Raw genomic sequence first — 24,999 nt, 5'->3', positions numbered from 1 at the left:
CTGAAAGAATGACCAGCACAAGACCACAGAATAAACTTTGTGATTAGGGGCTCAAACATGCAATGCTGGAAGCTCTGGTAAGAGAGCTCCCAGCATATTTCACTGCTAACAGATTGGCTGACACAAGATGGGCGCAATTCAGGTCCTCTCCCCCCCCCCCCCATTTTCTCAATTAGAAATGGTTCCAGGGAACCACTACTCACCATGTCAGGATAAACATACAGAAACCCATGTCAGTACATACTTTTCCCCTAACAGAGCAAGCTATAACTCCTCAAAGTGATTCTGACTGGAAACTGCATGAGGTGACGGTTAAACCCCTGCTTCTCTTGTGCTAATCAGGGCCTTATTTTACAACTCTAGCTGAGACCACAGGATTAGAAAATCATAGAATCATAGAGTTGGAAGAGATCACAAGAGCCATTAAGTCCAACCGCCTGCAATGCAGGAACACACAATCAAATCAAAGAGCTCATATGAATATGAGCCAGATGTAGGGCTCATAGAAGAACCCACGAATGAAAATGCACGCTCTTCACCAGGGATTCCATGAGCACCCCCAGAGTCAGGGAGGTGGAAAGTTCATGCTGAGGCTTTGCTCTGGCTTAGTGGTATACTTAGTTGGCTGCCTGGAACCTCTCCTCCACCCATGAGGCTTGTAACAATCAAGATATCAAGTCCTGTCATGAGGTTTTACAGGAGGCTGGACAGCTGCAAGTACCTGCGGGAGTCTGGCCATGGTGACATATATACCTACTTACCTTCATAAATACCCTCAATCCCACCTAAGCACTTGTAGGATTATCTCTACTGCCTCCCCTGATTGGACTCAAAGAGTCTTGACCTGCGTGAAGAGTATCCTGGACTGCACATTTGAGCAGAATACAACATTACCAAGATATATTTTAAAAAATATCCACGTAATATCTTTTATTGGAACTTGATTTCTCATTTTGCTGTGGATGGATCCTTAGCTCCTTACTTCAGTCACCAGTGGAGGCTGAAGAAACCAGGGTCAGAACTCTTGTTTTAGTTAGTTTCAGATCTTGTGTGTGTTAGTACAATAAGGAACCTTCATGTTCTCGCTCCTGTTTTTTCATTTAAGAAAACCGAACAAAAAAGTCCTGGGGCTTTCTTTTTCTTTCCCCTTACTCATTCCTATGATGATTTGCCCCACCACATCTGTTCTCTGCCTAATAATAAGGACTTGACACTCTTTCAGCAGAACTGATCTATGATGGTAGAAAGTGCTGTCAAGTCGCAGCTGACTTTTAGTGACCTCAGAAGGTGTTCAAGACAAGAGATGTTCAGAGGTGGTTTGGCATTGTCTGCCTCTATGTCATGACCCTGGACTTGGTGGTTTCCCATCCAGATACTAACCAGGACTGATTTTGCTTCATTTCCAAGATCTGACAAGGTCGGGCTAGGCTTGGCAATCTGTGTCAGGGCAAATCTATCTATAGGGATGCACAACGAGCAGGGTCAAGAGCACAAAGGTAACACAGTTCAAACAATATGAACACAGTGGATTTTGGAAGAGTCCTTGGAAATACGATGGAGGGAAATGGGTGTTTGGCGTGGAGTCATGGAGCCAGTTTTCATGAACAATAATTCTCTTGGAACCTGTTCTGGTGTTACAAAAAAAAAATAGGGTAATGGAAGAGATCAAATCACTTTGGATTTGTTCTGCTATTTAACACAGCATCTGTGTAAATAGCATGTAAAGTTCAAGAACGTGTAAACAAAAAGAAACCTTTTTTCCTTTAAAAGTGTTTCAATAGAAAGGAGTGTTTCTTATAATAATGTGCAGCCTGTGGATTGTATGCATTGCCTCCACTGATTACAGCCACATTTATAACATCTGCCACAGGAAGGTCAGGAAGTGACAAAAAAGCAGTTCCTGCCTCCCTGAGGAAGGGGTTGGAAACCACCCACACAAGATGTCCTCCGCCTCCAGGAGAAAGATGTTCTGCACATGTAGAAATCTTTATACCTGCAGTTATTTGCACATTGTCCAATAAAAGATCATAACCAAATAATGCTTAGGGTGGATGACTGTTTCAAATGTGATTTCTTTGAGTACTGGATACACTTTTACATGCTGAATGTTGTAGGAGAAGATTATTCATGTCCTTTTGAAGTTCTGTGTTGTTATAGTTAATGATGAACTTGATGTACTATAATACACAGTTTATGACTGATAACATTTAGAGCCTGTCTAATATATAACTATGTGTTCAGCATTTGATTCCATGTACACAAAAATCCCTCCTATTTTATTTATATAAATACAAGTGTGACTTTATGGGAAACCAATAACAGCCTGAATAACTAAGCTCAAGGTATTGTGCATGGAGCATGCATCTCTGCCAACATCATCCCGCACCCCTTTTTCTCCAGTTTGGTGAAACAGTCACAGGAATTTGAGCACCGGAATTTAAAATGTGAGAGTGGCAGCAAACAGCCAGTCTGTTTTAATTTCCTTTCAGCTGCAGTGGCACTGAGCTGCTGTGTTGTCAAAACTTCCACACAGTTTATAGAAATGATCCTCCCTCCATGAAGCTGCTTTGGCTCATCAAATGGTGGTGCACAACTGTGTTGCTGGTCTTATGCAAAATATCAACACAGGGCTTTGGGACAGAAGGGACTGCTGGTGGTGAAGAGTGACAGGGGTGAGGTAGGTAGTGTTTGTTTGGTATGCCCCCTGCTGCTTCACAGTTTGCAACCCTGGGTGGCTTTGCATTTTTTCCTGTCCCAAACATTGGTGATCTATATAGAATAAATTTACAGTGGTGGCGAACCTTTGGCACTCCAGATGTTATGGACTACAATTCCCATCAGGAATTGTAGTCCACAACAGCTGGAGTGCCAAAGGTTCGCCACTACGGGAATAGAAGCTGTAAGGGGCAAAGGAGGGTGAATAAGCTGATATCATAAAAAATATGAAATTAGTCCTGTCTATTTGCTTCCACACTCTTCTTGTGTTAGAAAAGGGAGCTGTTTCCGTACAACTCAGATTTTCAGTCTTATCTTATTTGTCCACCCAACTAGAAACTGAAAAGTTCATCAAATTTGACAAATCAAAAGACTTGGGTGCTGTGTGGTTTCCGGGCTGTATGGCCGTGTTCTAGCATCATTCTCTCCTGACGTTTCGCCTGCATCTGTGGCTGGCATCTTTAGAGGATCATGTGGCTGGCATCTTCAGAGGATCTGTGGCTGGCATCTTCAGAGGATCAGCCACAGATGCAGGCGAAACGTCAGGAGAGAATGCTGCTAGAACACGACCATACAGCCCGGAAACCACACAGCACCCAAGTGATTCCGGCCGTGAAAGCCTTCGACAATAAATCAAAAGACTCTCAGGAAGATTGCCCACCCAACACCACCCCAGATTCTAGTCACTTGACTTAGGCCATCAAAAAGTGTGGAAAAAGTCCCCTTCCATGAGGGATTTTTCAGGCAACTGGATTTTTCTCTGCTCCCCCCCTGCCCCCCGCCCCCCTTCCTGTGCCACCTGGATTGCTTTTGGAAACAGTGCAGGTGGGCTGCTGTGGAGCTGTTCCCAACCACCACTTTACTACTCTCCCCTGTGGGTTGGGATGTTAGTCTCTAGGAGATCACAGTTTAGACAACTCAACTCAGGCTTTGTCAGCTATACCAGTAGTGAGTGTTGGCTCACCTGTTGCCAGTTGATGGCAATATAGAAAATACGACAGGTAAGTCAACACCCATGATTGGAGTTGCTGGCCAGAACTGAGTTAAGTAGTCTCAGCATTACTGACTGAAGCAGTTGTTCCTGGGCCATTTTAACGTCTACTTCGCTCCTGGTGACTAGGGATGAAATTCTAAGGCTGGTGGATAAATGAAAAACCGGTGATATACACTCTATGGTTTTAAGGAACTCAGATGCCAAGTTATTCCTAAAATTGGTTTAGCTTTGCTTCCCACGACTTGCAAACAATTGCAAATGTTGTGGGTTGTATGGCCATGCTCCAGTAGTATTTTCTCTTGACGTTTCGCCTGCATCTGTGGCCGGCATCTTCAGAGAAAACTCCATCCTGGGAATTATTAGGAATGAAAATATTAGGAATGAAAATAAAATGGCCAGGATTTTAATGCCCTTTAGGGCTATGGTGTGTCCTGATTTGGAATGTCGTGTGCAGTTCTGGTTTCCATAATCTCAAAAAGAATATTGCATAGCTGGAAAAAGTACAGAAAAGGGGTATCCAAGATGTTAAAGAGGTTGGAGCACCTTTAGTATGAGTTTGGGGCTTTCCAGTATAAAAAAAGAATGTAAAGGGGAAACATAGATGTTTATAACATTATGCATTTGGTGGAGAAAGTGGGAAAAGAGATCTTTTTCTCCCTTTTTGCATGGCAGTTAATTTAATGGGCAAACAAGAATAATTAAACTGTGGAATTCACTATCAGTGGGTGTAGTGATGGCCACAGTCATAGATAGCTTTGAAAGAGGGTTAGATTCATGGAGGATAGGTCCATCAGTGACTACCAGTCTTGGTGAGTTCAGGGAAACTCCATTATAATGAGGTAGCAGATTTTTTAATAATGCTGGGAGGCAGCTTCAGGGGAAGATCTTGGCTTCCTATGCCCTGTTTGATTTGCCCAGGGCAACTGGTTGACCACTGTATGAAACATCATGCTGGACTGTATGGAGAACAGTCCTTACATGCCTAAGTCCTGTCTTATCAACATTTAGGGTTTAATGAACATGTGGATGAATGTACACTTGGATTTCCAACATATGCCAACATGTTTTGGAGGGCTGGTGTTCCATGTTGCGCTAAATAGTTGTTGTGTATAATACTTAAATAGCTTCAAAATTATGATTGCTTGATATTCTTTTGTCTACTAGAGAAGTGTGAAGGTAACAAACTGCCAACTGTTGATTCTTTGAATTTGTGTGGCTTTTTCTGCACATCAAAATGAAAATCCTTTACCACACTGCCATTCTTCTGAAGTAGGCAATTAAATCTGCATGGTTTATCATTTGCATTAATTATGGTGTGAGTCCTGGATAATTGCACATTCTTAAGCAACGTGGTATCCACAGTAAATCAAACTGTTCTCACAATATTAAGACTTGAGTGCAAATTGTATCTTGGTATACTTACCTATTAATGACTTTTTTGGACACTGCACTAGGTTCAATACTGAACATATCTGCAGGCTACAGTTCTCAGGCGGCTTATTTCATTGAAGTAGAAGTAAACACTATGAAGATTATATTCTTAAAGTTGTTTCTTGAGTCATTGGTATGTCTAATGTGTTCTTGTGAGAGCCTAGCTTTTATACAGCGATTACAGTCTACATTCTCAGCCTGCTTATTGTTCAAAAGAGCAACCCCCCCAAAATGCAGCGTGTTAAGTATTTTGTCTGTGGAATTAATTTAATCTGCAGTTTATCTGGATTTTCTTTTGAAGTGGTCAAACCTGTTTGGTTGAAGTGTGTGTATATTTGCTTGGAGTGTGTGTGGATATTTGGTTGGTATGTGTGTACATTGTCTCCGTTCTCCTTACCAGGTTCAGTTGTATAAGAATGTTACAAATCTAGGGGGAGAGAGAGATTGAACTGTTCTCAGTATGTCCTTTGTGGAAGTGCATTAGGGTGTGTTAACACATCTCCACTATAATGGTCTTGCACCAATGTTTACCAAAAGCTGAAGAACATTCATATGTCGTTCTGTGGCTGGTCAAGTGTGAGCACTTTCCACCCTTTTGGTCTGTTCTTGGGTTTATGGGCACTGTAAATGGAAGCTAGGTGGCACTATTGGCCTTGAGTTGTCTTTTTCTGTTTTTTCCCACCACCTAAAATTCTGAAAATATTGCATTCTGGACTGCCTTTCCCTATTACTATAATCAAATGAATATAGTTTATATGAGCCTTTTTGCTCCTGTTCAACCAAAGGAATGTAGTTATATTAAACTGAACTATATGAGAGAGGTATATCAAGCAGATGATCATTGGTGACTTTTTAAAAACTCGCATCACACACAGGACTCAGGGCCACATTTTTATTTGCAAACTTGTCTGCTATCCAGTTGGTTTTTTTAAATGAATCCCAGATAAAAGTGATATTTGTAACCATCCCTTCTCCAAGGAGTTTAGGGTACTGTATGCTCTTTTTCCCAGCAATCCTTAAGAGAGTGAGTTGCCCCAAGCCACCAAATTTATCTTTTAAAAAATTTACATTATTGATAGTCCACCTTTTTTTGCTGGAACTCCGGTGGATTAAACAGACTAAATCAGTACAAACCACAGAATGAGACATCCAGTAGACAATGCAATAGGATTTGATTTGCAGAAATCTGGAATGAACCAATGAGGCAAAGCAGAAATATTAGCACAACATGTTTAATGAATGCAAAAATCGCATAGTAGGAGCCTAGTTATAGCAACAGATTATTTTATTGCTCATTGAAGTACTTCCTTCAGTTAGTAGATAGGCGACTAGTAGATTGCTTAAATAAATATACCTACAAAGCATGACTGCTTTTGTTCTCCCCAGATTGTACTACAGCAGCAGTTATGATGTGACAAGCAACGAAGTGAGCTGTTGTATGGATTCTGCCTTACTGAACTTTATGATTGGGATTTATGACTCTTTTTTTGATGACCTGTGGTATCAGTAATAACCTTGATGGATTGGATTGCGTTAAGTGCAGTTGTCAATATGAGTAAAGCAGATAGTCTTACCAACATGACTGTCGTTTTTCAGGCCCTACATATTTAGGGGTCCCACTTCTTCATTGTTTTTTGCAGTACATGTTCAGAAAACGTACATCACGTCATGACTTCTAACCCATCTAGTTTTTCTTCAGCTTTTTGCTCAGGCATCAACTGTATTTATTGCTACTGTAATGTTTACTTTTACTGTAATATTTACTTTTCTAGTTAAGTCAGAGGCATGTAGTAACATCTTATGACCATGTGGTGCGCCTTGGTATTTTTAACAGTTGTGTAATGTAAAACAGTTAGTCTGATTGGACAAAGTACTGTTATACAATGTCTAGTATATAAAAATCCTTTCTCATCATGTCTGTGTTGTCACAGAATGATCATCTTTTCAACCGTCAGTAGCTGATAGAAAGCAGATCAAACAGTTCTGTTCTAGCTCTGGTGCCTTGAGGTACGGTAGGTGAATTAAACGAAAGATTTAACTAACGTGATTAAAAGTTAGCTGGAAAGCTACAAACTCTTAATTTGTCTGTAGGTTGGCAGAATTGCGGAATTGAGATTTGATTTTTGAAATTGTGACAACTCGGCACATCTGGATTTTCATAACCTGAAGAGGGTTTTTTGTGGTTTTTGCTTGTTCAGAAATGGGACTGCATCAGAGTGTTTCAGTGTTCAAAAAACAATCTGTATTAATGTTAAAATTATCTTGTGAATCTTATAAATTCACACAGTAACTGGGATATAGACCAGGAAGAGTCACCTCTGCCATGAATTCGTTTGCCTTAGGCAATCTGTTTTTCTCAGCCAACAATTTGCAATATGGGAATAACACTAATACTGGTTGCTATATAGTGAAGTATTTTGAGCACTCTGAATAAAGCATTGCAGAATAAGAAATGTTGATAATGTCTTAGATATAATTTAATTGATGTTGTGAACATAGGACTGCCAGGGGGCTGAAGAGTGGGGGTCATGTGAAATAGGATGCAGTGTGGAGTTTTGAAAGAGACTGTATAGTCTTAGAGGTGTAAAAAAGTACATATAAGCTCTACAGCTTTTTGCAATAGTCATTCCTTGCCCCCAAGGGGACTACTTCTCTTAAACTGTCTTTAAGTGGAACTAGTCATAGATGTTAGGGGTCTACAATGTTTTTGAGTTCGCCTAGAGTACATAGTTGCAGCTGCCATATTCAGGAATAATGGGCAATTCAAAAATAAATCCTCTTTTTTCTATAAGTTAACCTTCATGATCCAAACAAGGGAATGCCACAAGTATGAAAATATGATTTTTCACATGAGCAAGAACGATGCATTTCATGAGAAGGCAATAAAAGTACGAGTGAGGACAAGTAAAAGGTAAATTGACTGTGAAGGAATGGCTTTTTGATAACATGAGAAGGAGCGAGCAAGTGAAGGCAAGAAAGGGCTTCAGTGGAACTTTTTCAGAAAGCACAGTATGCTTAAATTGTGGTAACAGGATTGTTTGCAAGTAGATTTTGCTATTTCACACAGTAAAATCCAGCTTCAAAGTGGATTGAAAGTGCATTATTCTGCAAGTGCGAAAGTTCCCTAAAGGACCATTGGTTATCTTCCATATGTTCCTCCCCATCTGAAAGATTTTCTGCTGAGGTTCTCTTGTAGTTCATTCCCTTGTAGTTCCCTTCTGCTCAGGTTCTCTTGTACTTCATTCCCAGACTGTGACATGGTTTAGCACCCTCTAAAAGCATGGAGTCTTGATATCAAAAGCTCAGTCACTATTTCTTTAAGACAGGTTGTTCATTCAGTAATACAGACCCCTGAAGGTGTGGTTCTTCTCATGCACCTCAAGATAGCACTATTACATAGGCGAAGAGCCGCAATGCTGTGACCTCCATCTTCTTTCTGCCTTCTTCTTTCAATTCCCCTTCCTTCCTTTTTATAGCCCCAACATCACACCCTCTTCTCCTGTGTTCTTTGCTCTGCCTCAAAACAGCTGGCTACAGAGACCATTGTTCTTTCAGTTAGAATTGCTTTCTGCTGTCCCACCCTTAAAGCTTCCCTAGGCCAGACTGCAAAGGCTGCCCTTGGTCCCCACCTGCTCCAATCAGCTGTCTTGCTGCTGGACCTAAAGACCTGTCCAGCACTACCAGGCAGTTTGTTTCTGGGTTAACTGCTATACAAGGAGTGAAACTTTTTCAGCTGTGACTCCTGGCTGTGGAATATACTCCCTTGAATACTTTCCTGGCATCTGATTTATCACTTTTGGGCACTGGATGAAAACCTTTTTTATTTCTTTAGGCTATTAGGGAAATAGTCTTTATTTTCCTCCCTTTGGTGAGTGGTTTAATTTATTGTATTTTGATACTTCTGCCTGGGCAGTTCCATAATAGTTAAAATACTTAAGGAATTTATAACGTATCCTTTGAAGTTGTACAGACTGGTTCTCTTTAATCTTACCATATATAATTGGCTAAGGGTTTGATTGTCTGACAATGAACCGTTGGTCAATCACACATACCTGCCCTACCCCTGCGCATCCTGCATGCTCACTGGCCTGTGTCCAGACTGACCCCTTGCAAACCTACCTGTCCTGGCCAAATCCTCCCTGTTCTCCCCCATCCCGCCACAAACAGCAGGTGCCCAGGAAGCTGCTGCTGCCTTACAGCCTTGCCCAAGCCGCCCCAATCCCCCCCCCTCAAACTACATGCCAGGCTCTGGAGCACAGGGCGGGAAGCCATCGCTGCCCCAGAGTCTGCCCCACACCTCCACTATCCACTCTTACCCCATCCCAAATGCTCAGAATCCTCCCGCCCTCGCCCACCTCACAAAACAGCTGACCACCCTTTCCAAAAGCCCCCTGGAATCCCCCCCAACCCAAATCATGTGGCCTGGTGAAGAACATCTCCCAATCCCCTGCCTGGACTCCTCCCTCTCAATCCCCACACCAAGCGAACAGCCTCTCAAACTCCCAGCATGCCCTACCCCCTCCCAAGACAATGTGCCCTGCTGAGGAAGAGCCTCCCCAATCCCCTGCACATGCTTCCTCCTCCCAACCACCTCCTCCCAATCAAGCAACTACCCTCTCGAACCCCCCCCCCGCATGCCCTACCCTTCTCAAAAAGAGCAACATCTAGGCTGCTGAGGAAGAGCCTCCCCACTCCCTCCCACATTCCCCCCTTCCACCCCTGGACTAAACAACTACCCTTCTGAAAATGCAGCAAACCTAGCCCCTCCAAAAAACCACACACTCACCCCAGCCAGCCAAGGAAGAGCCTCCCAACTCCTCTGCTTGCACTCCCCCTCCCAAAAGCACACACCCCTCCCCAACACACCAACGACCTCCTTAACACTCGTCAAGGGACATTGCTCCCATGCTCTTCTCTTCAACAGCTCAGCTGCTCAGGGAACGAAGCAGTAAGTTTGGCCCACCCGGCTTTTACTAGAGCCCATTTTATTTGAAACTAAAATGGGCTTTAGTGCTAGTTCTAAATAATTTGTTTTTTTCTGATTATAGAAACCAATCAGCATGTCCTTTTATTTAGAAAATATATTGATTTAAATTGGGCTTTTTTTGTGGCAATCAGTCTCCCCCGAAGAACTAGAGAGATTTTCTCACTTTCATTTCCAGTCATGCATATAGTTCTGATTGCAGCCTCTACTTGTGGAATTTTCCAGTTGACTGGACCTGAGTTGAAAGAGTGGGCCCCTTGTATCTATCACAGCTAAGATACAGCTGAGTTTCATGAGATCTGCCTTTCTCTTTTACTGATTTGACTATCGTTGGCCTGGCAGTTGCTGAGAAGTCACACAAAAGCTGCCAATCTGTAATGAACCGTTCTGGTAAGTGTTGGGCATGCTGTGCCAACTACCTTGGCTAATAAGAATATATCCAAAGGGCTATAATTATTTCTATCACTTGTTTACAATCGTAAAAAGCAGTCTTGTTTTGCACAGGACTGTTCATCGTCTGTAAACCTCTTTCAAAATGTTCCTGATCCTCTGATAGTCTAAACTTCTCATAATATTCATGCCGATGTCCTTCCTTTCTCTTCTTGCAAGTATCAGTTTTATTCTGACTCTAAGTTTAGTCTGATCTTGCAGTGTATCTGTTGGAGAGTTTGGAGGGCTGCTTTGCATAGAATGTGTTAGTAACAATACTGATAATGCTGTAGGCGGGCGGTGGAAAGTGCCATCAAACCCCAAATATAAGACAGGGTCTTATATTAATTTTTGCTCCAAAAGATGCTTTATGGCTTATTTTCAGGGGATGTCTTAGTTTTCCCCCTGATTTTGGCCCCCCCCCCCCCCCCCACGTGACCAGATCAGCTGCGCCGGGGAATCTGTAACTTGGGCTTAGTTTTGGAGTAGGACTTATATTTCAAGCATCCTCCAAAAATCCCGAAAAATCATGGCAGGGCTTATTTTTGGGGTAGGGCTTATTTTCAGGGAAACAGGGTGTCTGAGTGCCTCCTTAGACTTTTTAAATGTGAGATGAACAGATGGTTTCAGGTCAGAGCTTAGAATTATAAACATGAAGTAGCTGAAACTGGATAAATGCTTACATGGTTTAGGTCTTCAGATTTATATTGGAATGGTGCTAACAATTGCAACAGAATTTGGTGGTGTATGTTTCCTGATGACCTGCGTATCCTGCTGTTCACCAGTCCACCGCCTGTAAGCCATGTAATGTGGTCTGGAAGAGGTTTGGGAGCTCTAGGCAAGTAGCAATCATCTTATTGAGGCTCTAGAGATCTGTGTGGGGCTTGGTGACCACAAATTGCTGGACTTGAATGTGGTAGCTCCAGCAGTCTTGAAGGGAACTTCTCAGATGGCACTTTTGAAAAATATTTATTCATCCCATCTTCCTTCACTCTTCTTGCCTAATCCTAACCTGTAAGGAAACTGCTGGTTTTTAACTAACTATTCTTGCTTTACAAGGTTTGTAGAGAATTTAACAGTGCCTTAACAGTCCAGGTGCTCGGGAGCAACAGCCGCAGAAGGCCATTGCTTTCACCTCCTGCATGTGAGCTCCTAAAGGCACCTGGTGGGCCACTGCGAGTAGCAGAGAGCTGGACTAGATGGACTCTGGTCTGATCCAGCTGGCATGTTCTTATGTTCTTAATTTGAAAGCACTCCATATTTTCTTAGTCCTTGTCATAAAATCATAAAGGGTTTTTTTCCCTCATGGTGATTCTCAATGGCTATTAACTGCCTTTTGCCTCATGAATTCAGCTAGAAATGGTGTTTGAGCTGATGCCAATGATTATGGGTGTTAAACTTTTGTGTGTTTGTGTTTCATGATCACTTCTCTTTATTGTCCCTTTTGAATAAAGCATTTTCTCATTGCTTTTTCTGGCTATTGTACTTATTTTCCTAGAGACTTGCTTTCGTACTGTTAACTTTAATTTTCTCTGGGATGGAGATTTTGGAGGAAACATCCGAGGTTAGTTACCATTGGTCAAGGAGGGAAAGGAGGTATTCCACTGTTGTTCCTCATTGCAAGGAACGGCAAAAAGCTGGCAAAATTATAATACGAGACTATAAATATGTGGATTAAAGGGACGAAACTTGGTATCCTAGGAATCAGATCCAATTTGCAAGCTAGTCATTTTCTTATATACTTCAGTTACTCACATGGTACAAATGTAATGGGTTCTTTTACTTTCCCATCTCCCCAATCTATTTAAGCTTGAGTAGTTACTGATTTGGGAACATTTTTCTATTTTGTTTCACAGCCACTCGGTCCTGCTGCCTGCATCCTGGCTTACGCGGGACACCAAGACATTGGCTGTGTCTCAACTTGTGTGCAAGTAACCCAGTGAATGCATTCCGTGGTATTGGCCTTTCAACCTTTGCTCATTTCTAAATCTCCTCATTATTAACCATTAGTCACAAGCCATGGGCTTAGAAAGGTGTTACTGAGACCTTCTCACCCTTCTTCCATTTTTGCGTTTTCCTCCCATTCCCTAACCCGGTATTTTCAGTCAGCTTTGTGATGCTTTAGGAAAGTTATTTTTTTCCCAACAGGCAAACAGGTAGACTCTCTTTGAATCAAGCACCATACTTCTGAAAAACACTTGATATATACCCTGTTTCCCTGAAAATAAGACCTACCCTGAAAATAAGCCCTAGCTTGATTTTTGGAGGATGCTTGAAACATAAGCCCTAGATTCCCTGGCACAGCTGATCTGGTCACCTGGGGGCGGGGGGCGGCGGCAAAATCATGGGAAAAAATAAGACATACCCTGAAAATAAGCCCTAACACACCTTTTGGAGCAAAAATTAATATAAGACCCTGTCTTATTTTCAGGGAAATACGGTAATAGATATTCTTTACTACCTACAGTGATAGCTATGCTAATGGACAGTCTATCCCCCTCAGGGTTTTAGAGGAATCAATCTTTAGCGTCTTCTTATTAACCTTATCATAAGTTTTTTGAAAGGCTGGTGGAGCTATTATTGGAAAGAGAACTATTTAGTAGGAGAGAGAATTGTGTTTACCTGGTTATCCCTAAATAAGACAGGAGAGGCAGTGTAATCAACAGAGGTAGACTATCTGGACATAGTTGTTTTTTATGTTATAGGACCGTGATGGCGAACCTATGGCACGCGTGCCAGAGGTGGCACGCGGAGGCCTCTTGTTGGGCACGCAAGGCGCCCAATCTCCCCTTCCCCCCTTCCCCCCTCGCCCGAGAACCCCCACTGCTGCCGCAGTGCCTTCTGGGGCGATCTTGAAGGAAGCAAGAAGGAAGAAGGAAGCGAGGTTCTGCAGCGACCAGTCAGCAGCATGACACAGCCGAGGAGAGCCGAGCGCGCACAGGGCGGGAAAGAGGGGAACGCCCCAGAAGGCAGTGCGGCAGCCTCCCGTGCTGCCGCACTGCCTTCTTGGCCTTTCTTCCCGCCCTGTGCACGCTCGGCTCTCCTCGGCTGTGTCATGCTGCTGACTGGTCGCTGCAGAGCCACGCTTCGCCTTGCCAGGCTGTCCGCCGTTGCTGCTGCCACTAGGCTGCTGTGCCTCCATCACCGGAATTGCCTGGCCAGGATACGCTCCCCTCTGGGTCCGCTGCCTGCCCTGGCACTCTGAGGACTCCCCCCCGGACGCCCGCAAAGCTGCTCGGTGCTTTGCTACAAAAGGCATGCCGCCTCCTCGTGGTCTTCTTTGCCCTCCACGCCTGGTCAACGTCTCCAAGCAGCGGTATCCGGATCCCTCCCCGCTGCTGGGTAAGTGCCTGTTCCTCAGGTGCCCTGTCACCTGGCCAGCGTACGCCCCCGATCTCCCCTGCAAGCACGCTTCTCTCCTTGGATCCAGGCGCCTTGCTTGCCCCGCTGCACCCTCCACGCTCTTCTCCCACCCTTTCCTCTTCCTGTGCAGGCAACTCTCCTCTTCTTCCTCTGGGTGAGCTCGGAAAAGAACCCCAAAAAGAGGGATCCAACTTTGCAAACAGAAGGCTGTGGTCCCATGCAGCCCCCTTTCAGGAGGAGGGAGACTTCTGACCCAGTGGATACAGGATTGCACTTCCCAACCCAGCCACATTTGCTGGGAAGGAACTTCTCTGGAGATCTGAGTAGATTTGCACCGGCTTCGGTTGCTCACCGCTTTTACTTTCTCTACAACCCCCCTTGTAAGTTGTTTCTTTTAGGGTTTTAGAGACTGATGCACCTGCCTGAAGTTTTCTTGGGCTGCATTCATCCCGGGCAGGGACTTCCCTTTGAAGTGCAACGTGCCTGCCGGTATTAATTTCCGGTTCCTAATCGCCTTGAGAGTGGGTTATCGCAGCCTAAGGCGGAGGGCCTGCCCTGCAGGGCAGAACTTTGTGTGATGTGGCCGGCACATAAGTGGATGAATCACATGTGTCACGTTGCTTAAAGAAGAGGTCCCTCTTCAAATGGTATTTATTTAAGATTTTTATGCAGTGAGTTCCCTGACTAGGTTAGCCTAAAAAGCTAGTTGCTGATTGGCTCTTTCAATTTTATGTAAGAACAGGGTTTTTACCCTCATCTGCAGAACATGAACAACAGCAGTGGAGTCTTGGCATTTTGACATTTCTCTGTTTAGTCAGGCATGGTGGTAGTTTTCTCTAGACTTCTTTCTGAGTGAACATTTTTAGAAGTCTTCTTTTGGGAAAAGGGTTTCTACTCTGGCCAGACTCCTTCACCTTTGACATCTCCCTGAAAGGAAGAAATCCAACAGGGGAAGAATTCACACCCCAAAGCCACTGGGACAATTTGGAACATTTTGATGGTTGAAATCAACTTCTTTTTTTGTTACTCATGATGTTTGTAAGACTCTTCATATGGGCTGAATAAATGAAAAGGACTTTTTCCTTCCAAAATGTACCAGATCATTTTTTGGTTAGTTTTTTGGCTCATGGACTTTTTTTTAGTTTCATGAGGTGTTCGGTTTCATCAGTCTAAAATTAAAGCACTTTTCATTTGACCAAAACTGAACTGTACAGTTTCTTTCTCATAATATTCAACTTCCAAAATTTTATTTCCTAATTAAGAATATTCAAGGCAGCATATGAAGAACTTAGTGTCTGCCAGCTTGTTCTGTGTGGTAATATTAACAGGTGAATGATTTATTTCCATCTTCTGCCTTTGCCTGGAAGTCGTCATCCTTATTCATTTTTTCCCCTCAAGCCACCTGTGGACAGGTAAATCATCCCATTGTTAGATTGACTCCTTTTCTGTATTCAGCTAACTACTCTTGATTAGCCCCTTTGAAAAGAGTTTACAATCTAAATTTCAACTATGGAATCGTTAAAAGAGGGAGATGAAGATGATGGGGAGAAAAGCGTGTTCAATTTAGTCATACCTGCTTAATCAGAGTTTTATTGAAAGGGAATACTAAGGGGTCAAATTGAAAGCTACAGAGAGAGGTATTTGAAGATCTGGGCATCACTCCTGTATACAGCTGAAAAAATACTTTGGATTCCTGTTGCTATCATCAAAATAGGTCCTTTGGATTTTCCTGCTCTGTTGTGAAGGAGGGCAGGGTAGACAACAAATAGCTGTGTTCTGTGGGTAAGAGTTGCTAATTGGGAGAAGCTATTAATATAAGTAACTTGTTATAACCTTGATTTGCATAGCAGTTAATAACTGAGTTTTATATTTGTCTCATATAGTCACAGGACACCAATTTCTCTTTTTCATTTCTAGATACCATAGAAACCATGATTACTTTCAGGACCTAATGGTGCATTGTGGATGCTCATAATTCTTTTCTGACCTTTGGAGGTGCTGTTCTTTTTCTGGAAAACTCCATCTTCTGTACTACCAACTTTAGCAACGGTGCAAGTTTTCTGAGCATTTTGGGCAACAATGGGGATTGGCAAGAACACTACTTCGAAGTCTGTAGAGGCGGGAAGCCCAACAGAGGGCAAATATGAGGATGAATCCAAGCATCCTGCTTTCTTCACGTTACCGGTAAGTAAAATACTCAAAGTCACTCTCCTGAAGTATTGGCAGGGCTATTTGGATGACACAGTAAAAGTAAAAAGTCTGGTTTGGCTTTAACACTTGAACCTAAAAATGGTATTGTATTATTAAGGTTTTCCCAGGTACAAATTAAAACTGCTTTAGAATTGCTCATTAACTTGCATTTTGGTTAACGGTTTCAGTGTGTGTGTGGGGGGGGGGGGAGAGGGGAAGAGCAGTGATTTCTCCATAAATGGTTAATATTTGCAGATATCAATGAGGAAGCAGAGCCCTCTACATAAGAGTACTCTCAGTGACCCAAACATTGAAGTCTTCAGTCCTGCCCTGTTTGTAGAGTTCAGTCACCTTCCTGGAAAGTTTACATGTTTCCTCTGGAAGTTAAATAGTTGCTTGGCTTGTTTTTTTAAAAGTTGCTATGCTAAATCGAACCTGTTTGTTTGTTTGTTTGTTTGTTTGGCTTGTTTGTTTAAAAGTTGCTATGCTAAATTGAACATAAATGGAACCCATAGGCATCGGATGGTAGCAGTTGAAGAGAATAATGTAGTTGAAAAGTGAAACAGAACTCTTGATGAATGACTTCTCTTGTTCAGAAAGCAGTCACAAACATTCGGTTTAGTGACTGGATTGCTGCAATGAACCTGCTTTTATCTTAGTGAGTGCAGTTGATTAGATAAGGGGGATGATTATTGCATGCAGTCTTGAGGATAATTTTATCACCTTTTAGTGCACTGCATTCTGGTTTTGCATCCTACTTTATTATATGTTAAGCCTTAGACAGTTTTTTGTTTGCACTATTTTCCAGTTCTGAAATTCTAGTCCAACTGCACTGTACATTGGAGGTATTTGTTCCAGTTGATCTTTATATTTTGTAGTTGCCTTAAGTCTCTGAGAAAGCAAATAATGATGTGAATTTTGACCTTTGATGTAGAAATAATGTGATACAGTGAAGTTCATTTTGCTTAACATTGACATTTGAAGAATGACTTTGCTGGTTACAGACATGCTAGTCTGATCCTCCATACCATGATTTAGCTGGCATAATAATTAATGGACTGCTTCATGCAAAGGCATTGTTGTCCAGACACTACTTACTGTACAATCGACAATAGCAAATGATGTGTGTGTATGTGTTTTTATTTGCCCTGACCTGGGGAGTCTAGGCTAGCCTGATCTTGTCAGCCTTGTTAGAGTTGGCCCTGGTCAGTATTTGGCTAGGAGACTACCAAGGAAACCAGGGTTGCTACACAAAGGCCCGTTCCACACAGGCCATAAAAACCGGCATGGGGCCGGTAAAAATGCTGCTGTGGGAGAGGACTACGCACAGCAACCGCAGCTGGACCGAAGCCACAACGGCCCACCTCCCCCACAACGGTGTTTTTCTGACTGGCTCAATGAGCGAGTCTTTTGAGAAACAGTGGCGTCCACCCAGTGGTGAGCGAACAGCACTGGGTTGACGCCACCATTTTCCCCGCACCGCTTTAGTTTCCCTCTTACCTTCTGTCAGCTGCTGTTGCCCTGCAGAGCCCAGAGGACATGCCTCCTGACCTCTGACCCTGGAGGCGTCACCATGGCCATGGGGGCATGTCCCCTGGCCTCTACAGGGTGATGGCAGCCGAGTGGAGGTAAGAGGGGATCTGCACCGGCGGGCCCTGTATAAAGGTGCCCCTGTTGGCTGCAGAGGCACCGGGGAAATTCTCAGGGCACTGTGTGAACGGCCCTGGAAGGTGCACCGGTGTCAAGTATGCCAGTGCACCCCCGCTTGTGAGGCCCGTGTAGAACGGGCCAGAGGTGGGCAATGGCAAACTGCTTCTGAATGTCACTTGCCTTGAAAAACCTATTTGTTGCCTGACTTGACAGCTTTTTACTTAGTTATCTTACCACACCCATAGGCATCAGTTGTACCAGCAGAAATCTACAAGATGGCCAGCTGTTCACTCTTGTGGTAGAGAACATAATTGAGTTAGGTCTTTTCAGAGCTGTCAGCCAGACACCCACAGTTATTGGAAAGCACAAAAACAAATTTGGATTAATATAATAACTTATGTTGTCATTCTAAAAGAGGCATGTTCAAAGATGTAAAATAATACATTCTTCCTCGTTTTTGTAGGTTGTTATAAACGGTGGTGCAACAGCCAGTGGTGATCAAGACACAGAAGATACAGAGCTTATGGCAATATACACTACAGAAAATGGAATTGCAGAAAAGGTATCTTAACAATGTAAAATATAATTGGAAATGTCATAAACAAAACTAACTTTCGTAACACACTTGTTCAACTTAAGATGCTTCTGTGGCTCTGAAATCATCTTTATCTGGTCACTTGTTTTTTTGTCAGGGGGTCCATTTAAGGTAATGCAACAGAAATACGTGGATGCATGAGTATATGAAGAGTTGGTCCCTGTGATGGGAAAGGGCTTAGAGTAGACAGGTGGCTCTTTGCCATGCAATCTGCAGCTCTTCTGAGCACCTTACCCCTTGTGGTCCTTGCCCCATGTTCTAGGACAGAGGGCAAATCCATTGTACAGTAGAGCTTCTGATTGAAAGATGGTTCTTACCTTGAAAAGCTAAAGAATCTGGAGAAATGGTTAAGCTGGAAACCTTCCTGAGCTGTGGACCGTGTGCCAGGGATGGAAGCAAAAGGGCTGCCCTGTCCAACTATCCCCCTTGCTCTTCAGCCCCTGCTCTCTCATCTCAGCACCTGGGTCGCTGTCGGGAGGACAGCAACTTGGCCACAAAGGAGAGAAAGAAAAACCTCACAATGACAGCCACCTGGGAAGAGAGCCAGCTGGCCACAGTGAGGTGGGGGTGATTTTACATCCTCTTCTCCACAGCTGGCTTGCTGCCTCCTAGATACCTTGGCAGTTACACTCTCTCATCTAAGCTACTGTGCCCTGTATTGAGAAGAGAACAGGAAGGCCAAGAGAGAATCCTTTACCTTCACTCCAGATACTTAAGGATGGCTAAGTGTCAGCACTGGTAGGGAGAGACATCTGTACATGCTGACAGTCATATAGCCCTTTCTGTTGATGGTAATTGTGAATGTGGCTGTCCACGAGCCGCAGAGTGAGTATCGTTGGCTTCGAGATTTGAGGAGAAACAGCTGAATAGCAATACTTTTAGTTACAAAGATGCATCTCTGGATTCCATCCCCTGCTATGTCCCAGTGGTTCAGTTTGAGTAGCAGAGGATTTTTGGGGGGTAGAGGTCACTTAACTTTGGTTACTAGATCCTTGATCAAAAAGAAAAATGGTTTCCCGCTAATGTGGACCAGGATTGTTGAAGGACTTTAATTGGTAAAGCTGATTAACATAACCATGTTTGTTGTATAGTAACAGCAGTTGTCACATGATAGTGTGAAATTGCCATGAAATACCTGCTATCACAGATAATGTTTCCTTGGTATATGAAGTATACCAGCAACAGAGGCAATGTTTATCAAATGATAGCCTTAGAACTTGGTAATATTACATTAACAAAATGTTCACATTTAGCTCCGACTTCTTTGTCCACAAGCATGCCCCATTCTGGAACACCTGAAGAAAAAATCCTAGTGCACTCTGAATTTGCATAAGGCCCTAAGGATCTATCTTGGAGCCCTAAGGATCTATTGTTGAAGGATTTTAGTACTCCAGAGTATCACTCTATTGTCGAAGGCTTTCACGGCCGGAATTACTGGGGTGCTGTGTGGTTTCCGGGCTGTATGGCAGTGTTCTAGCAGCACGTCAGGAGAGAATGCTGCTAGAACACGGCCATACAGCCCAGAAACCACACAGCACCCCAGAGTATCACTCTCCCTGTTCGTTTCCATCAGCACCTAACAGGTGCAAAAAGATGTCCAGGGCAGCTGTTAGCTACACGATAAAGTCCCGCATCATTCAAGCATACTAATCCAGCAATCTGCAAGTCCTAGTGGGCATTATGGCACACTCAGTAAGAAGTGTAGCCACCAACGCTATCCCTAGATTGCAAGCGTCAGTAGGAGAAATTTTCTGTGCTGCTTCGTGGTCTTCTGTCTCCACAATCGTATGACATTATAAGATGAATATCATCTCATTGGCAGACACAGCATTCGGCTGAAGGGTGTTACAGAACGTAGTTGATATATAAGAATCCCCACCTGGTCAGGAAGTCTCCGCTCTTGGATGTCCCACGTTTGAAGGTGCCCTGCCGCTCAGAGCTGGAACGGAACATTGATTACTTACTGAGAAGGTTCCTCTTGCTCTCAGGAAGGGAGGGCATCTTTCCCATCTGGTTTTATGCAAATAAGAAAAAAGACCATCAGACAACAAGATATCAACTGAAGAATAAGAACAGACATACCATGCCATCTACGTCTCTGAAAGCTCCTCCTCTGTTATTCTGTCTCAATACTTCCTTTCTCCTATACGCTAGGAGTTCTTTCCTTGTTATAAGAATTATACAGTTGTTTCCATGTTTATAAGAGTTAACTTATGCTTTTTAAATTAATATCTATTGCTTGGAGAGTGTTACTGGGTAGCAGCAGCCCTGCAGGGGGATCAAAGCAGAAGTTTAGTCCTGCCTCCCTGGGTGACCTTTGGGAATAACCCACATTTGAAGATGCTCTCCCTTCCTCAGAGAAGCAAGAACCTTCTCATGAAGTAATCAAGGTTCCATTCTCAAACCATTTCTAGATAGTTAGGCTGATTCCTCATGGGCCAAAAACAGCTGTGTGAAAACGGTGTGAAAATGGTATAAACCCTTTTACACCGTTTTAAACCGTTTGACACCATTTTCGCACCTCTGTTTTTGGCCCATGCGGAATCAGCCTTAGTTTCAACCATCAGATTAGCATACAGCAATGCTAAGGGGGATTGTTCACGTCAAGTGAAGGCTAATTCCACAAGGGCTCAAGCCTCTTCAGTTGCTTTCCTTGACAGGGTTGATCTGCAGGACCTCTGAAAAGCGGTGACCTGGTCCACTTCATCCACGTTCCTCTTGTATTACTCCATTGATGTGGACTCCAGGAGAGATGCAGCTGTTGGGAGAGCAGTTTTACGGTTGCCATTTAATTGATAAGCCCACATCTAGCTCTATGGTGAATGAGCTTGCTACTCTCATAGGACTGCGTAAAGACACAATGATAAAAGCAAAGCTGTACTTAGCTGTAACTGTTCCTCATCCAGTGTCTTTTGTGCAGTTATGCATCCCTCTCTCCTTTCCCCTCTGGGGGCTGCCATTTGCTGGATCCGTGCTCTTCTACAGCTGCAAAAGGAAAACAGAGGGAGGTGGGCACTCCCCACCTCCATCATGTGACTATCTGGGCGGGAAACCAGCCCGCTATCTCTAGTGCTCTGCACCTCTTAGAAGCTTTCAGTTCTCTGCAACTGGCCTATGTGTGCACAGAAGACTCTTGATGAAGAACAGTTAACAGGTGAAAGCAACTTTGTTATATAAAATGTGGCCCTTGTGGTCTCTTCCAACTCTATGATTCTAATAAAAGTCTTTTAAAAAAGAAAGCATGGCTGCATCATTTCTCCATTTCCAGCCCCAAAGGGTTTTATTCAAGCTTTTAATTGAAGTGAACCAAAGAGTTGAAGAATGAATTTTAAAAGTGGCAGGAACTGTGTGTGGGGTTGTGTGGGCCGGGAGTGCTGTAACATTGTTAACAGCTGTCTCTCGCATGGGATCTCCCTCTCTGGTCTTGCCTACTCTGTCAGTACTTCTCGAGAGGCACGGGAAACTCTTACCTCATGTTCACACTTCCCTTTTGCTATCCCTTAACTACTTTATTCATGGTGGTGTTTTAACACTGCCTAAGTTCTTGACTCTTTCTGCTATTTCTTTCCTGAGGTTTGGCATTTCTTCTGGCTCGTTTTCCCTGTGATTCCTGACACCATCCCAGCCTTTTGTTAAGGCTCCAAGATCAAATCACTGTATATGATAAAAGCTAGCAAAATACTTAAGTTGCCCAAATTGTGCTAGCAGAATGAATTATGCTGCTCATGTAGTTTTCTGTGGATGTGCTGAATTTGCATGTTCGTTCTATATTTATATTTTTGCAGAGTTGAAAAGCTTTCAGCAAGGATGGGGATATGAAATGCAAGGGAGCAAATTTAATTTCATCAAGCTCACTTTTTTCTGAATTACTTAACAGTTTTCTTGCCGTTATTTTTTCAAACCTCCTCTGCAACAAAAATCATGTAGGAACAAACTTGAAACAGACAACTGATATTTTCAGAATTCCCTCAAGAAATGCAGGTTGTGTAAAAGCACCTTGATTGTTAGAAGTTAACTGCAAACCAGATCATGTGAAAAATTACCTTGCAGCTAACTTAGTTTCAATGCTGTTTCCTTCCCCAGTTGAGATTATCATTGCTGTACAGTTACAGCTAAGAGAGCCAGGGTGGTTTGACTTGCATATAGGTCATTCTTAGACTAAAAAACACAAATTGGAAGGAGTGAACTAAATATTTTTCATGCTAACAACTGTAATAATATACTAGGGATTTGGGGGATTGTATTGCATTTTACACAATTGTATGTGCTGAGGTAAACAAACTGATACTCAGTCTTATAATATCAGCAATTGTCTAGCTGCAGAAAAACTTTTTTTCATACTCCAGCTGTGAACACTAAGCTTATTCAGGAAGACAAAATGCCTGAACGCTTTTGTTCCTAATGCCACCTTTGTTTCAGAGATTAATTTTGGCACCCAGGGAGTTGGAAAGAAAGCTATGCTGGCAGTGGACCACCTAGATTACTTCTGAGATTGCTGCCTTCTTCAGTCATAAAGGGATTAAGTAATGGCAGCATGTGTAACTAATAGGATAAAGTTATACAACTAGGTTACTGGGCTCCAAATTCCAAAGCATGTATTTTGACTGACTAATCTGCCTAAAGTAATATTTTTCCTTGTTTTCCAGTCCTTAACTCATAGCATAGAACAGTTAAACACACATCCCCTGATAGTGCAGCTGGTGTTTTAGTGCTGGCTGTGTGCCTCTGGTGGTATAAAAATTATTTCTGGACCCTTTTCTAATTGATTGTAGTGGGCTACAGTATTGTTCTTACTATGGGACAGCGTCACCCATGCCTCAACCTTACCCATTAAACCACACTGGCTTTAGTTAAGTGAGTCTCCTTTGTTCCTCTGCTCCTTATAGATTCCCCAATGACTTTCAAACTTCCATATGGAGATGAGACTGGTTTTTAAGGACCAGAATGAATTCATCCTGCCCAATTTTTGTTTGTGTGTGTCCTGGTTAGCGTGAAAAGTAGAGACTCAGGGCTGATGGGCTCCTCTGTTTAAAGGCTGCCTTTGCTAATGTCCCACACCGTTGTTTATGGGCAAAACTTGCAGAATGCCCCATTGATAGACGTCTCCTTAATTTAATTATCCAATTACATAAAAATATTTCCTTGTGGGTAAGATATTAATGTGAGGGGCACTTAACTGATCCCATCCCTTCACAGAAGGGGGTGAGATGGGTGTCTTTCAGCCACCTTCTTGTTTAATTTTTACATAAGTACCCTTACTAAAGTCTTTCAGGATGAGGATGTACATGCACCTGTGCTTGCAGATGGTAAAAGATTACCTGTTCTTATGTACACCAATGGCGCTGTCATTCTTAACTTGAGCGGGTCTTAAATGTGTGCTTAAGGTGTTAGCCCATCAATGTCAAGGGGAATAATTAGCTTTTAACTACACGAAGACCAAGATTGTACATTTCCACTTCTACATTCAAAAAATTGACATTGCCGATAAATGGCTGCCATACTGAGCAAGCAAGGTGCCTTAAACTTTTAGGAGTTGTTTTTCAATACAACAGAAAACTTATGGCACATAAGCAGTAACTCACTTGGCACAAAGAAGCTCAAAGGCACTCCTCAGATTTTTTTCAGTCACAGGGAGTGGATTTATACCAGCTGCGATTTAGTTATTTGTGGCCAAATCTCTCACCCAACTTACTTACGGTACCCAGTTAGAAATTGCACATAATTTCACACCATGAGAGCAAGTACTCTCCAGTTTTCTTAGAGCCCTGTTTAACACACCCAAATGTACACCTAATGTTGTGTTAAGACAAGAAGCAGGGCTAGTGTAAGTCGAGTCATATATCTGGAGGGCAACCATTAAATACTGGCACAAAGTGCATTTAGATCCCCTGGGTCTATTATCTTAATTTTTGGCAGCAGCACCTTATCCAACCTGGTACAATAAGGTAATTCAAAAACTTGGGCGGATTGGCTTTGATCCTATGTATTTATTGGACCTTGGTAAACAGAAAGCAATAGCCCTCGTTTGTCAGGGGCTGAATGACATCGAATTGCAGTCAGATAATGTACTATTACCCTCTTGTACAAACCTCTGAAATCGTGGGAAGGCATCTCTGCAGCTCATTATTTATCTGTTATCACTTCAACAAAATGTCTTTCCTTCAGCTGTATTATTTGGGAAGTTTCATAAAATCCCCAGTGAGTCAAGAAGTTATATCTGCAGTTCAGGGGATGTGGAGTCTATTGTACACATACTTCTCCACTGAGCATTTTACAGAGAGGGAAAGAAACTCTCTAATTTCTTTTTTTGTTATCCCAGTTCACACATACATGTACACCTGAAACGGATTCCTCCTATATATAAGTTGTGGTGCAATTCTGTACGTATGTTAAAAAGCAGTCTTTCGATAAAACAATATGTAGGCATTTAATTGCTGAGGTTGGATCCATCTAAATATTGTCATTTTAACCGTATAATATTTTCCAATTGTTGTTCCTTGGTATGTATGTTGTGATGATTTACAGATGTAATTTGTTTTTTTTATTCTGGGGTAGGGCCATATAAATAAATTGATTGATATGGGCACTTCCATATTGAGGTGGTTAATAGTACTGGAATCCAGTGGAACAACTATTGCTCCTTTCCCA

At 42.8% G+C, this 24,999-nt stretch overlaps 1 protein-coding gene across 1 annotated transcript in view; it reads left to right on the top strand.

Moving 5' to 3' along the window:
* The first annotated feature begins 7,065 nt into the window (after positions 1 to 7,065).
* Positions 7,066 to 24,999, top strand: part of SLC23A2 (solute carrier family 23 member 2) — a 64,270-nt gene continuing 46,336 nt past the window's right edge. The window contains exons 1-3 of the mRNA XM_048512326.1: positions 7,066 to 7,147; positions 15,834 to 16,100; positions 18,220 to 18,318. Of these exons, the coding sequence (XP_048368283.1) occupies positions 15,996 to 16,100; positions 18,220 to 18,318 (204 nt within the window). The 5' untranslated portion in view covers positions 7,066 to 7,147; positions 15,834 to 15,995. The remainder of the gene's footprint in view (positions 7,148 to 15,833; positions 16,101 to 18,219; positions 18,319 to 24,999) is intronic.

This window comes from Sphaerodactylus townsendi, linkage group LG12 (assembly GCF_021028975.2).
Source record: "Sphaerodactylus townsendi isolate TG3544 linkage group LG12, MPM_Stown_v2.3, whole genome shotgun sequence".
Taxonomy (NCBI): Eukaryota; Metazoa; Chordata; class Lepidosauria; order Squamata; family Sphaerodactylidae; genus Sphaerodactylus; species Sphaerodactylus townsendi.
Note: the sequence above shows the minus strand (reverse complement) of the source record. Positions and strands in the feature narration are given on the sequence as shown.